The sequence below is a fragment of the Ursus americanus genome, chromosome 33, assembly GCF_024610735.1.
Source record: "Ursus americanus isolate L20-20 chromosome 33, mUrsAme1.1.p, whole genome shotgun sequence".
Taxonomy (NCBI): domain Eukaryota; kingdom Metazoa; phylum Chordata; class Mammalia; order Carnivora; family Ursidae; genus Ursus; species Ursus americanus.
The window spans coordinates 11,404,032-11,417,594 of NC_142159.1; the positions used below are offsets into that span (position 1 = coordinate 11,404,032).

At 58.5% G+C, this 13,563-nt stretch overlaps 2 protein-coding genes across 4 annotated transcripts in view; both read left to right on the forward strand.

The window, feature by feature from the left end:
• The first annotated feature begins 201 nt into the window (after window positions 1-201).
• Window positions 202-8,233, forward strand: ZNF683 (zinc finger protein 683). Of its 2 annotated transcripts, XM_045782602.2 has the most exons (6): window positions 202-453; window positions 1,174-1,298; window positions 1,963-2,167; window positions 3,610-4,301; window positions 5,805-5,933; window positions 6,985-8,233. In XM_045782602.2, the coding sequence occupies exons 2-6, from the start codon at window positions 1,185-1,187 to the stop codon at window positions 7,306-7,308; spliced, it is 1,464 nt and encodes a 487-aa protein (XP_045638558.2). In that variant the 5' UTR covers window positions 202-453; window positions 1,174-1,184; the 3' UTR covers window positions 7,309-8,233. The 2 variants fall into 2 exon arrangements, with proteins under 2 accessions (XP_045638558.2, XP_087714463.1); XM_087858337.1 differs by lacking the exon at window positions 202-453 and having other exon boundaries at window positions 834-1,298; window positions 2,083-2,167.
• A 76-nt stretch (window positions 8,234-8,309) lies between these two features.
• Window positions 8,310-13,563, forward strand: part of CRYBG2 (crystallin beta-gamma domain containing 2) — a 28,980-nt gene continuing 23,726 nt past the window's right edge. The window contains exons 1-3 of one of the 2 annotated variants that reach the window (XM_087858313.1): window positions 8,310-9,032; window positions 11,061-11,130; window positions 12,761-13,452. In XM_087858313.1, coding sequence (XP_087714439.1) covers window positions 8,917-9,032; window positions 11,061-11,130; window positions 12,761-13,452 — 878 coding nt within the window. In that variant the 5' untranslated portion in view covers window positions 8,310-8,916. Of the gene's footprint in view, window positions 9,033-11,060; window positions 11,131-12,760; window positions 13,453-13,563 lie in introns of those variants that run through there. The other variant, XM_045782551.2, reaches the window with a different exon arrangement.

A 13,563-nucleotide genomic window follows, 5' to 3' on the forward strand; every position in this document is an offset into this window, starting at 1 on the left:
TCCAGCAGCGCCGCTTCATGGTGGCCCAAATCAGCATCTTGTCCTGTGCAGTTGCCACAGGTGGGTAAGGGCTGGTGGCGGCTCCTTCTGTTCAGGTCTTGCAGGGCCCCTTGCCTCCCCGCCTACCCCCTTCTTCCTATTTGTGGCAACTTCAAATGTAACACCTTCCTGTCATCTCTCACACTCACTGGGGCCCCAGCCGCAGTGGCTGCCCTCCTGCCCACCTCCTCGCAGCCCCCAGAGGGAACCTGCGCAGAGCCAGGTGACGAGCCTCGTGCAGGAGAAGAGCCTCTGCTGGGCAGGGTTGGGCGGAGTCGGGGAAGAGAAAAAGGAGACCGGGTTTTGGAAGGCTGAGGTACTCGAGTGAATGTGCTAGGGTCCCAGGGGCGCTTGAGAAGGGGAGACGTGTGGCTATTGAGGAGAACGGGAAGGAACTTTGGGGCACTTGCTGAGGTGAGGTGGTCCCTGTGCTGTGTGGCCTTCAGGGAAGGAAGATGGAGAAGCGGGGTGCTAACTGAGTGGACAGCAGGGGAATCAGGGCATCTTCCTGTCAGGCCAGTCAGGGGACCCAGAGGGTTCTTGGCCTAGTCTGTCAGACAGTTCCTGGTGAGGGAGCTGAGCCTGGGCAGTCTGGGTGGCAGGACCCTAGGGCTTCCTCAGCTGCCCAGAAAGGCTGTGTGGATGATCGAGGGTGCAGGGGTACCCCTTGGTGGGGAGGCTGTGGTTGGTAGAGTCATGGAGGCAGAAGTCCCTCCCAGCATGGAACAGAGCAGCTTCTCAATTCTTGGTGTCCTCCAGGAAATCTGGAATGTTCCTTCAGGTCTCTGAGTTCACTTAGAAATAACCTCCATGAGGACATTCCTCTCTCTCCTCTTCCCTAGGGATGAGGATAAGGCCAGCTCTGCTCCTTACCCCTGATTTTCTCCATTCAGTCCTCTTCCAGCACCTACCAAGAGAGAGCATCACTGGCTTCTAAATGTCAGTACTGAGTCCTTACACAACAGCCTGTCCAACCCTCGTGTTTTGCAGATAGGGAAACTGAGTCCAGGAGGGGCAGTGACTGGCTCCCGGTCACCAGGTCACATGATGGTTTGGTGGAAGGGCCAGCTCTAGAAGCCAGGCTCCTCTTTGGAGGTCCTTCACTGCTCACCAGTGACTGACCTGTCTTCCCAGGTAGTAGGGGCATGAAGGGGTTATCTGTTCCAGACTTCCATTGTTGCCACGTGGCTAAGCCTCTGGGGAGGACAGGGGGCTCCCCGTCCTCCAGCCTGGACTTCCAGCTCTGCCGAGGCGACCAGGTAAGGAGGGAATCCCAGCCCCATCTTTGAGGTCAGCCTGATTATGGAAGGGAGAGGATGTCAGGATGAAATGGGGGAAAATCTGTAGGGAGGAGATTCCCATTGTCCCCTGGGCCTGAGCATCCCTACCCCACCCTGCACATCGTGGGGATGTGCCCTTGAGGTGCCAGAGGCCCTCTCCCATGCCCCAGGGGCCAGACACTTCCTTTGGGGCATCAGAAGGGATAGAGCCTGCACCTGCAGGACGCTTGGCTGTATGACCATGGCCTGGGCCTTAGGGGGAGGGGATCCCAGGGCCATCTTGGGGGGCTTACAGTCTTTGATGAGTACTTTCTCCGAGTTCATCTTGGCTCCATTCAAAATAGTGTTGATGGTCTGAGACACAGTGGGGCCAGGGAGGTCAGGAACGGAGGCTAGGAGAGAGAACAGGGGTAGGTGAAGGGTTCTGGAGGGTAGGAGGAGGGCAATCCTGGGATGGGCATGAAAGTCCCCGAGGAAAGAAATTTTCAGCTGAGGGATGGGGAAGCCATTTAGTAGCAGACGTGGTAGAGGGAGGCTCTTAGCTTCTCTTCTCCTTTTGGAAACCAGACTGGAGCTGGGACCATCCCGGGGATACAGGTACCCTAGCCCCCCACCCCCAAGCCCCTTGCCTCCTGCCCTCCAGGTCTTCTCAGCTTGCAGGCCGCTCTCTGACACAGTGGATATCGGGGGCTTGTCCTGCGCCAGCTGGCTGCGCCCCTTGCCACTGGCACCAGCCAGGTCTGCCTTGCTGACCTGTCCCCAGGGCCTGGACCTATACCTGTGCACCCTGCAGCCGACACCACTGAGCACAGCCCCGCCGAGTCTCAGAAGCGACGTCTCCAGCACAAGTAAGTCCAGGGTGGACTGCTGCACCTGGATGGAGGTGGGAGGCGGGAGAGGACTCTTAGATTCCAGGACAGGAAAGGGAGGGGTCCCAGGGTCCCCGGACAGAGCCTCAGGCACTCTTTACCTCCACATTTTGGTTTGGACTTCTGGCCTTGGTGGGGGAGTGTTGGGGGGCGGGGGTGGTTTCAGGGGGTGGACAGGGGCTTTCTTGGGCAGGGAGATCTGGAGAACGTGTAGCCAAAGTCCCGGGGATTGAGGGGGGCGCTTTGTCTGCCTAGAATGTGTGAGCTAGAGAGGTCCTTATTATAAGAGTGGAGCACTGACTGGGAGCCCTCGGAGGGTGGGGTCCTGGTTCTGCCCTTTCTGGCTCTGGGACCTCAGCCACATCACTGAGGCCAGGTTCTTCTTCCATGAGAGCGGGATCTCACGCTACGCCTGTTCTAAGCTGTTGCATGGTAGTGCACTGCTTCATTGCACACTTGGGACCTCCTGACGCCGGGAACTATGCGGCCATGGCCCTCATTTCCTCTGCCCAGAGCAGAGAGAGAAGCCGTTCAGTGAGGCTGGCCGAGTGCATAAATGAGGATCGAAGCAGACAATCTACTCCGTGGCATGTTTTCTTTTTAGTATTTCACTTTCTGTCCTCCTAGCTTATCCCCCCTCCCTGGCTGTCCCTTCTCCGTCTCCCTTGCTAGCTCTTGTCTCCTTACCTCCTAAACATCCCCGGGGCTCCGGAACTCGGTCCAGAGCCTTCTTCCCTCCCCAGCCCCGCTTCAGTCTCCTCTCTCCTCTTCTTGCCTGCCTTCTTGTCTTGGAGAGCAGCGCGTTTGACAGGACCTCCTGCAGCCAGGGACACCCGCTGTGCTTGCGCTGTTGGCGGACCTACCGAGCCTTTTCAGCGGAGCTCACGGGAGTGAGGAGCTGAATGTTTATTGAACTTATTTTAATGAACTGAAATGGGATCACATGTGTCAAGTGACTGCCAGTTTTGAACACAGCAGCTCTCGCTCACCCTTAGGTGGTCTCATCAGGCAGGGCCCCTCGCACCCAAATGTATGTCTTCAGCTTGGAGCTCTCCTTGAAACTCCAAACCAACTAACTAACTAACTAACTAACTAACTAACTAACTAACTAACTAACGCAACTGCAAACCAATTCATCCAGCTGCCTACTTGACTTTTCCACCTGGTTGTCTAATAAGCTTCTCGAATCATTTTCTCTCCCTAAGAGTGTGGAGCACTGCACAGACACTAGGCACTTCTGTCCGCAAGGGCAGATCAGGGAGGCCCAGAGAGGGAAATGCCTGCCCCCCATCGTCCAACAGGCTTGCAGGCTAGAGGGCCCCCCACACCCCTCGCCAAGCTAGCTAGCAGGCCTGGTTGGATGGAGAGCAGAACTTTCCCCCAGGCTGCAGGGCCCTGACCATCTTTCTTTTCCTGCTCAGAGCACCAGCCACCAGGGCTGCAGGCCGGCTCCGCGGATGATGAGAAACTCACAGCCAAGTACCCTGCGAGCAGGGACAAGAGGGGAAGCCAGCAGGAAAGAGCTGGCGAGGGGGCCCTCTGCCCATCCTTCTCTCCTCGCAGCGGCTCTTCCCCACCCCCCTGGCAGAACAGAAAGAGCCCCAGCCCCTTGGCTGTCTGCTCCTGCCTGCTGCCTGCTCCCATCTCCAAAGAACTCCCATTCTGCCTCCACCCCTTCTACCCTGTGTATCCAGTTCTGCCTCCATCTCACCTGCTCACCTATGGGGCCCCACCTTCTGTCCAGGGTCCCCCCCTCTTCGTGCTGCCCCCAGGCCCCTCCTGCCCCACCATGGCTATGCCCAGCTTGCTGACGAGTGTCAGTGAGCCTGGGCACCCCACTGCCCAGAGGGAGACCCTGTATCCTTCCCCAGGGGCCTCCCAAGCCTCTGGCCAAAGCCAACCTTCCCAGGCCCGGAATCGAGGTCCTGGAGCGGCCAGGACCTACTCCCCAGGGCTAAAGAGTGCAGGCAGGGCGGCTCCATCAAGGCGGGCGCCAGTGGGCTCCCAGCGGGGCACCACGGCTCTGCCTTACCCGCTGAAGAAAGAGAATGGCAAAATCCTGTACGAGTGCAACGTGTGCGGCAAGAACTTCGGGCAGCTCTCCAACCTCAAGGTACCTGCCCCCCGGGCTCCGCGGCTCCCCTCAGCATCCGCCCATGACCCCCTCCTGCCCTGCTTCCAGAATCAAGGACCTTAAAGCTGGAGCAACTCCTGGGCAGCCCCTAGGCTGTGATCTGGGATGGCTCACTTGGCCCCTCACTGTCATGTTTGCAGAGAGGAGACGCAGGACAAAATGGCCTCACCAAAGTCCTCTCCACCCTAAGAGACTGTCTGTGAGAGCATCTCCTTCCAGTCAAAAATGGGGAAACTGAGGGAAGGGTTTGCCCAAGGTCACTTTGATTGCATGGTCACGTTAGGCCTTGATATTAGCCTCTCAGTGTCTAGTGCAAAGCTCTTTCCTGAACAACCATCTTTCTGGATCCCCAGTTAAGCCTCCTCTTGCTTATTTGTTTGAAGGTCCAGTGGGAGAGTGGGTAGATTTTAGTGAGTCTAGGTCACAGGCGTGACAATCAGCCTTTTCGACGCGGGACGCTACAAAGCAGCGTGTTGCCGCTCGGCCATCATCCGCAAGACCCCGGCCCGTGTCTGTGTGTCAGCCAAGTTGGGGATCTCTGCACGTGTAGGCAACACCGAAGTTGAGGAGAAGTTATGGCTGTTGAGGAACGACCCTTCGGGGTCCTCCAGGGTGTGAATCCTTAAACTTTAATGAGATTTAAACCTGGAGAGCCAGGAAACATGCAGATTTCTAGGTCCCAGTCCCAGAGATTTTGATTCAGTGGGTCTGGGGCAGGGCCTGAGAATCGGCATTTTCCACATGCTCCCAGGTGGTGCTGAGGCTGCTGGTCTGTGGACCACACTTTTTTTTTTTTAAAGATTATTTATTTTAGGGGGTGTCTGGGTGGTTCAGTTGGTGAAGTGTCTGCCTTCCGCTCAGGTCATGATCCCAGGGTCCTGCGATCAAGCCCGGCATCAGGCTCCCTGCTCACGGGGGGATCCTGCTTCTCCCTCTTCCTCTGCCTCTTCCCTCTGCCTGTGCTCTCTTTCTCTCTCAAATAAATTAATTAATTAAGAAAAAGATTATTTATTTGAGAGAGAGAGAGTGAGAGAGAAAGCAGGGGGAAGGGGCAGAGGGAGAGGGAGAAAGAGTCCCAGCAGACTCCACCATAAGCATGGAGCCCAATGCGGGCTCGATTTCATGACCCTGAGATCATGACCTGGGCCGAAGCCAAGAGTTGGTCATTTAACCGACTGAGCCAGCCAGGCGCCCCTGGACCACCCTTTGAGCAGCACTGCTCAGGATATATATACGTGGGCCATCCCTTAGCTAGCCTTCTGACCACTGTCACCTCCCCTCCCACAGGGCACCAGAAAGACTGAGGGTATTCTGGAGAATGGAAGAGAGGCCCTGAGGGCAGTGATGGAGTAGCAAGGGGACTGAGAAACCTTGATGCGAAATAAGGGTCCTGGGGGAACATGGGGAGAGATTTAGACAGGATCCCAGGCCCTGCTGGAGGGTTCCGGGCAGTTGGCAGCCTTTCTCCCACACCTGGCTCAGGTCCATCTGCGCGTGCACAGTGGGGAACGCCCGTTCCAGTGTGCCCTGTGCCAGAAGAGCTTCACCCAGTTCGCCCACCTGCAGAAGCACCACGTGGTGCATACTGGGGAGCGGCCCCATGAATGCCTGGTGAGACCCTCCTTCCCCTCCCCTGTACTCCTGCAGGCTGGTGAGTAGTTCCAGGCCCCTGGAGGGATGGCACCCGTAGCCTTCATTCCCCAGTGCTCCTGAACAAGTGGATACAGGACCGGAGGCAAGGGTGGAGGCGGGGAGGGAGGTGAAAATGACCCCTGTCAGCCTGGAAGGGCCAGAATGTGAGACTGGAGGTGTCTCCCTAGGCCTGGAGTGAGGAATAGAGATGTATGTCTACAGGAGGAGAATAATAAAGCTGGGGAGTCCTGGGGAGTGGATACCTGTAACCTACTTCCCAGGCTTGCTGGATAAGTAAAAGTCCTCGTGTGTGCGAAGTACGCAAACACTACAGATAACGTCAGCTCGATGTAGGCTCCTTCTCCCTTTGAGTCTTGCTACATTCCTCAGGAAGTCAGAACAGCAGGAATTCTTTCCCCAATTAACAGAGGCAAACTTGAAAGAAGCATCATGGTTCTAAGTCTGGGCTACTTGGGTTCAAATCCCAGCTCTCCCTCCAACGGGTGTGACCTTTGGCGAGTGGCTCTCCTCCTCTGAGCCTCTGCTTTCTCACTGTCATAGAGAAGTTATGCTAGGACTTAGTCATGCTTCCCCAGGGTCCTGGGGAAGACTCTATGAGACCAATTCCTGGCATGTGGCAGCTCCCTGTAAATGTTCATTACGCCCACGAAAGCTGTAGGCCCACGCTTAAGGGTCCTATGTGATGATCTCATTCAGTCCATCATACCTATGAGGTTAAGTATTAATAGTCACATGTTACCAATAAGGAGAACAAGGCTCAGACAGGAGATGTCACCTATGCAAGGTCATCCAGGGAGTAGGAACCAGGACACTAACCCAGGTCTGCCTGGCTCCAATGTGCCAGACGCTGTGGGTCCCAGCGAGAAATCATGGGAAAAGCTTCCAGGCTGGCGTTACAGGGAGGTGGTGGTGGTGTGTGTTGGGGGGGGGGTGTCCGGGGTGGGGAAGGGGAGCAGAGTCCCAAGCCAGCCAGGTGGGCAGAGCTGACACCAGTGCCCATTCCCACCAGATGTGCCACAAGCGCTTCAGCAACTCCAGCAACCTCAAGACTCACGTGCGCCTGCACTCGGGGGCCCGGCCCTTCCGGTGCAGTGTCTGTCCACGGCGCTTCGCCCGGCACAGTCACCCGAAGCTGCACCACAGCCTGCACGGCCCACGGCCTTGCGGCCTAGCTCACACCCACCTGCCCTTGACGTCTCTTGCCTGCCTTGCCCAATGGCACCAGGAAGCCCTAGATCTCGTGGCACTGCCATCAGAGAGGCAGACGGGCTGGGATTTGGAAAAGGTCAAGGTGTCCTTGGTCTCTGGGGAAAAGTCTGGGCAGCCAGTCTGAGCCCTGGTGCTAGGGCTGCCTTGGGGAGGGGGCAGGAGCAGAGCAATTAAAGGATTTTCTCTACGGCAAGTTGAGCCCTCCGGAACTTCAACGTAGCGGGGGAAGTCACTGTGTATCTGTCAGACTTCACACCTTACCTGGAAGCAGGTCAGGGAACACAGCCAGGGAGAGCCTATGATGCCCGCTCATGGGGTGGGTGCTTGCAGCCATCCACATGCGGCTGGATTTGGGTCCTGCTGCCTGTCTGGGACCTGGGCCTCCAATCTCAGCTTGCCAATGGATAGCCCAGCCTTCCAGGACTCTGCATGGTGCAGACTGTGCTGCCAAGCACTGGCCACATCGCTCTCTTTCCTGAACAGATGTTCCAGCACCTGCCTTGGTGTATGTCTGCTGCTTCCCATCACCTTCCTGTCTCACAGTTCCTGGGAAGCCAGTGTGCCTCCTTCGCTGGTACTCCCTGCCATGGTCAGGTGGGGTGTGCATGCCAGGATCTGAGGGCCTCTCCCCCCGCACCCGTAAGGGTGGAGGGGCAGGAACACAAGGAGGTCAATGTCCATTCATGACCCAGAAACACGAGGTCGTCCCGTGTGCCAGGACCACTCATCACAGAGGGCAAGGGGCTAAGGCGGTATGAGTCCAGGGAAGGCGTACAGACCCTACAAGGAGTATGAGGGAAGAACTGGCAAAGAGAACCTGAGGAACTAGGACCCTCCTAGTGACCTCTCTCCCTGCAGTCCCAGAGGATCCTCTCAGATGTGCAAGGTGTTCTGCACCCCCCGGAGTCGGGACTAGGGAGTTAGCATCAGGTGGGAAAGGGCACTGGCTGGGAAGCAGGAGACCCAGGTTACATTATTAAATAATAATAGCTGGCCAACGTCCAGCAGGGGGCTCCGTTCGCGCCCCCGTGGCTTTGAGAGCTCTTCCCCGCCCCGCCTCCCCCCCCCCCCCCCCCGGGGACCGGGCGAGCTTCGCGCTGTTTGTAGGCTCTCCAGGAGCGCGCGACAGAACGCTCAGGAGGAGCCCACCGCGTCCGGGCAACGGCGGGGTCGCCTTTGGTCTCCCCCGCCCAGGAATCAACGTCCGGGTTTAAAGCCCACCCCGTCACCCCTTTGGCCCTGCGCCAGAGGCCAACCACTCGGGCGAGGCCCCACCCATTCGACAAGACCGTGCCCCCTCCAGTCTTGACCCCGCCCCTACGTTCTAGCCCCTCCTCCTCGGGGGGAGAGACCCCCTCGTTCAGCCCCGCCTCCGGGTCCCCGCTCGCCCGGGGTTCCTCTTTCCCGCCCACCTCGTGCAAGGCCAGCTTGGCGGCGGCCGGCACCCGGTGTGCCCCTGGCGCCTCCCGAGGCCTAAAGAAGCAGCGCGGAGAGCAAGGCGAGAGCGGGGAGAAGTGGGGCTCAGGCGGAGCGGCCCCTGCAGAGCGCACCCCATGTCCTGGGGCGAGGGCAGCCTCTGGGTCAGTCCCCCGCCCGCAAGGGGCGGGCGGGGCCGCTGTTTGTTCAAGGGGGCGGGCCGGAGAAGGCGTTGCTCTGTCGAGGAGCGGATCCGGGTGGCCCCCGCGGCCACGGAGCGCTGCGGTGCCCGAGAGCCCGGGGCCTTGCCCTTGCCATGGCCGAGCGGCGCGGGGGTCTGGGGGCGCGCCTGGCCCGCGGCTTGGCCAGGCTAGGGCTCCGGAGGGAGCGCCGGGGGAAGCGGACCCCGGAGGAGGCCAGAGCTCGGGATAGGTGAGGGGGATGGAGGAGGGCTGCAGGGGCGCCCCTGGGCTCTAGGTGTGTGTGTGTGCGCGCGCGTGTGTTAGAGGGTAGTGGGTGTTCAAATAAGCGTGTATGAGTGTCTGAGAGCATAAAAATGTACGTGTCCGTGTACTACGATTTTGGGTCTATGAATGTGAACATGGTCTTTAGAAATTACCTGCGCTCTTTTGAAACTTCAGAACTTTTCTAATTCCCGAAGTCAGGTGGCGGCCCGTGGACTATGATTTCCTCTCGGGAGACAATTAGACAATTTAAAGGCAAACGTAGGGGCTCCTCCTGCCCCTGTGGACTTTGTCACATCACAGGCCAGTTTCCCTCTGGTCTAAATTCCCTTTGTCATGAGCACGACAGGCACCTGCGTTGCTTAGACCTCACTGCATCTGCCCTTAGATGTCAGGATGATCTCCCCTTTCATCCCCGATTATAATAACAATAAACCTTTATTTGCCACTTGCTTCGTGCCTCACCTGGATTATCTCATTTAATCCTCGCAGCAGCTCTGTGAGGCAGGTAGTTCGTGTGATTCAGGTATGGAAACGGCGGTTCAGAGAGGTGAAGTCACTGGCCCAGTCACACAGCTGGGAAGTGGTGGGGCTGGGTTACGAGCTTAGGCAGTCTGACTCCAGAGCCCGTATCCTGAAGCGCTGGGCTGCTCTGTGGCCTGGAGAGATTTCAAGACGGCAAGCCAGGGGGCCAGAGCTCCGTCCTAACCCTACGTGCCACCGGCCTGGTCACCTTGAACAAATTGCTTCCTCTCTCAGCCCATTCCCTGGTAGCTACGGTCTAAGTGGAAGTTCGGCTCTGGGCGGCAAAGCTGAATGGCTGCGAGGGGGATAGTGAAGAGGACCCCGGTGGCTCACAGGCCCGGTATCTGAAAAGAGCATGGAATGTGCTGGGAGGCATAGGATGTTGTGTATCTATGTAGTTACCAGGCAATTTGTTCTGATCTTATCATGACACAGCTGTCTTTAGCAGCCAGGGGAGGGGTGGGGTACCTGAGGACTGGGCGCAGAGGGAGAGGAGGGGTTTGTACTTCTCTCTCACGCCAGAGAGAGAGGGGAGGGGAGGGCCTAGCCGCCCTGGAAAGCCTGGAAGCCTGGGTGCCCCAGGGGGTACCCACACCCTGCCACTGCCCTGCCCACCCCCACCTGGAAGACACGCCCTCTCCCATTACCGGGTCTGGCAGGAACCTGCCCTATAGGCCCAGGTGGCCCTGCCCCTCCCTTTCCTCACTCCAGAGGAGGCAGGGTTGGCAAGCCGGTGAGTCAGGGGTTGGGAGGACAGGGGAGGGACTGTGCGTGCTCCTGGGCCAATGTGATGATACAGCCCATGTGTGCGCTTGGACTCAGTTCTCACCAGATGTGGGAATGGGACTCCAGCACTAAGGCCCAGGCCTCTCTGATCCCTGCTGATTGCCCAGGGTTCGGGGGCAGGGTGCTCAGGGGAGGAAGTCAAGGCACTTCCCCATCTTGCCCCCATTAGTGCCATGATGTCCAACCAGCCTTTGGAATGGGACGGTCCTAGTGTCCTTACTCGAAGGCTTACCAGCTGTGTGACTCCAGGCAAGTCACTTCACCTTTCTGGGCCTCAGTTTCCTTATCTGAAAAATAGGGGTATAATATCCACCTAGGATTATTGTGAGGCTCGAAGGAGATCACATGAACGCCCTACCTAAGGCTAGGCCTGGCGCTGGGGAGGGCCTCAGCAAATGACAGGCTTTTGAATTATTGAGATACTGTCCTTTTTCTATATTCTGGTCCCCACTTTTGTCCCCACTTTTTCCCAAGCTCATCCTTGTCTTTTTCTCTCTTTCTAAGAGTAGACAGCTAGGGGAGGGAGAGAGGGGAAGCTGCTGTGTAGACCTTGCCCCACTCCTAAGTTTTCAGGAGCTCAGCCTGCCTGTGTGCCCTGAGAGAAGTAGGGGAGGGCCCCAGGGTCCAGTCTGAGGGTGGGAGGGGAGGAGCCTACTTCACTCCTTTCCCTGCGCTTCCTTCCTAGGCCCTGGGGTGGCCAGAGCTGCCCTGACCTGGCCCAGGGCCTGGGCAGCACCAGCAATGTCAGCCTCAAGGTAAGAGAGAATCCGAAGGGGCGGGAGGGGAGGGGCTTCAGAAGCTCTGGGAGGGGCCGGGCAGGCCCTGAGAACCCTGACTTACAAGTCAGGTACCTGAAGTTCTCTAATCCTCCCTCTGCCACTGATTCACGGTGTAACCCTGGGCAGGTCACTCCCCACTTCAGTTTCCCTGTCTGCAAAATGGGGACAATAATGCCGCTTAGAGTTGTTGTGAGAAAGAAAGTCATGGAAGTAGAATATCCAGCAAGAGGCCTAGATGCGCTGGAAGCCTGAGCTTCCTCATGCTCAGGCCCTCGGGGAAGCCTGGAGGGCCAGGGCCTGGGCCCAGGAGCCCCCTTTCTACACTCCCTCCTTTAGCTTGACCTTGTCTCCTCTCTGGCCCCTTTTCCCCACTTCCTGGCATGGAGTTACAGGGGTGAAGCTGGGCCGGTGGTTTAACCTTCTGGCCACAGTTTCCCCATCTTCAGTGGGGACCTGAGCCATGGCTTGAAAAGTGACAGGGTGTCCTCCTTTGGAGGAGCGGAAGGCCGCCTCTGGAGGTGGCTCAAGCAGCCGTGTGTCTGTGGTCCTGAGTACCCTTGGTAATTACTAGCAGTTAATTGAGTACTCATTATGTGCTGGTTACTCCGCACGGCTTATCTCATACAATCTTCGTAGCACTCCCAGGAAGCAGGTACTGTTATTATCATACCCATTTGACACACGGGGAAACTGAGATTGTGGCTAGGAAGTAGCAGGGCTGAGATTTGAGTCTGGGTTGCTTGGCTCCAGGCCCCCACATTAATCACGGTGCCCCCCTGTCTTTAGAGGTATTTAGCCCTTGGGAAGCAAGAGGCTGTACCTATTTCACAGATGAGTAAATTGAGGTATTTGGGATCAAAGGCCCCTCCTAGGAGGACTTTTGACCCCAGACTTGGCTCCTCTGTTGCCAAGGACACAAGCCTGTCCCTGAAAATTAGTGGTTTGGGGAGCAGTGTCCATATAGGTCTGGGATCCCTGGCCCTCTCCCCTCACTCCCACGGCCAGGCTGGGCCCCAGAGAAGATAGCAGATGGAGGTTTGTCCCACTTTCAGGGGAACCCTCTTCCCTGGGTCCCTCATGGCCCAGGTACATCTCTATGCCCAGGTGCCTTCTCCCAGGTGTGCTTGGGAACCTCGGGCTGCAAGGGTACGGGGGTGGGGGGTGGGGGTGGGGGTGGGGGAGGTGGCTACAAGCTCTCCGGAAGCCTGGAGTGGGCAGAGATCATAGACGCTTGTACCAGGCACATCCACGCAGCCCCTGATCCCCAGAGAAGCTGCTGCCAAAGAGCCAGAGGCCTGGGGATGCCTGGGAAGGTGGCGGTTGGCCTGAGAGTTGGGCCCTCACTGAGTGACTTTAGTCAGGTCAGTGTCCTCTCTGGGCCTCACTTCCCTCATATGCAGAATGGGAGAGGGTGAGTGAAATGCTGAGCGCCTTCCCAGAGCTCTGCCCTTTTGTCCAGTTTTCATGGCCCTTAGGGCAGCTCTGCTTGGTGTCAGAGCTCTGTTCAGCTTCTCCTGTGCCCAGGAGGGCAGTCAAGGGTGTTGAGGGGTGCTCGCAGGGTAGGGAGAAGTGCTGTCACCAGGTCCCTGCCTCTGCTTTCCCTTAGGCCCAATCCCACAGCTGCTCAGAATGGGACCTTCGGGCAGGGAGCCGTGGTTCCCGGCTCTGGAGGAGACGACACAGCTCAGGGGAGCCCCCTCAGCCCCTGGGGCGCCTACAGAGGCCGGCTGTGGGCAGTGCTTCCGACCTAGCCAGCTATGCCTCTGTGGGCCTGGAGAGTCCGGCATGTCCGGTGCCAGCTCCTGGATGTGTGGAGCGAGGAACCCCAGGCTGCCCTTGCCTGCAACCCCCGTGCGCCACCCCAGAGCTTCCTCCGAGGCCTGAGCCACCAGGCAACCTGGAAAACCTGCTGCCCCGCCCAGCATCCTTCCCCACGGCAGAGGGGGCAAAGGGCGAGCCTGTCACACCAGGGCCAGCCCTGCCAGATTCAGCCCAGACCCTACGCGAGTGTCCCTGTGCCAGGAGGACCCGCTACCACATCACTATCACCCTCCAGGGGCACGGGCAGGCACCTGGGGAGGAGCGTGGGGAGCCTGAACCGGCCCAACCAGCTCTCCACCCCTGCGGCCCTGAGGAATCCAGGGGCTGGCAGGAGCCTCCCCAGGGGCCCCGCCCCATCACGGGGTGCCCGACAGACCTGCCCCAGGAGCCCCGGCTGAGAGCCCCGCCGCATCAGGAGGTCACAGCCCAGCAGCAGGAGCTCCAGGCCCACTGGACGCCCGGGGCCCCGCACAGACGGTGAGTAGAGGGCAGTCCCCACATGGGGCGACAACGGGAGGGAACACCGGCCTGGCTGCCCCCTCTTGGGTCTCTGCCTGGCCTCTGGGCTTTTCCAACTCAAGGCCCATT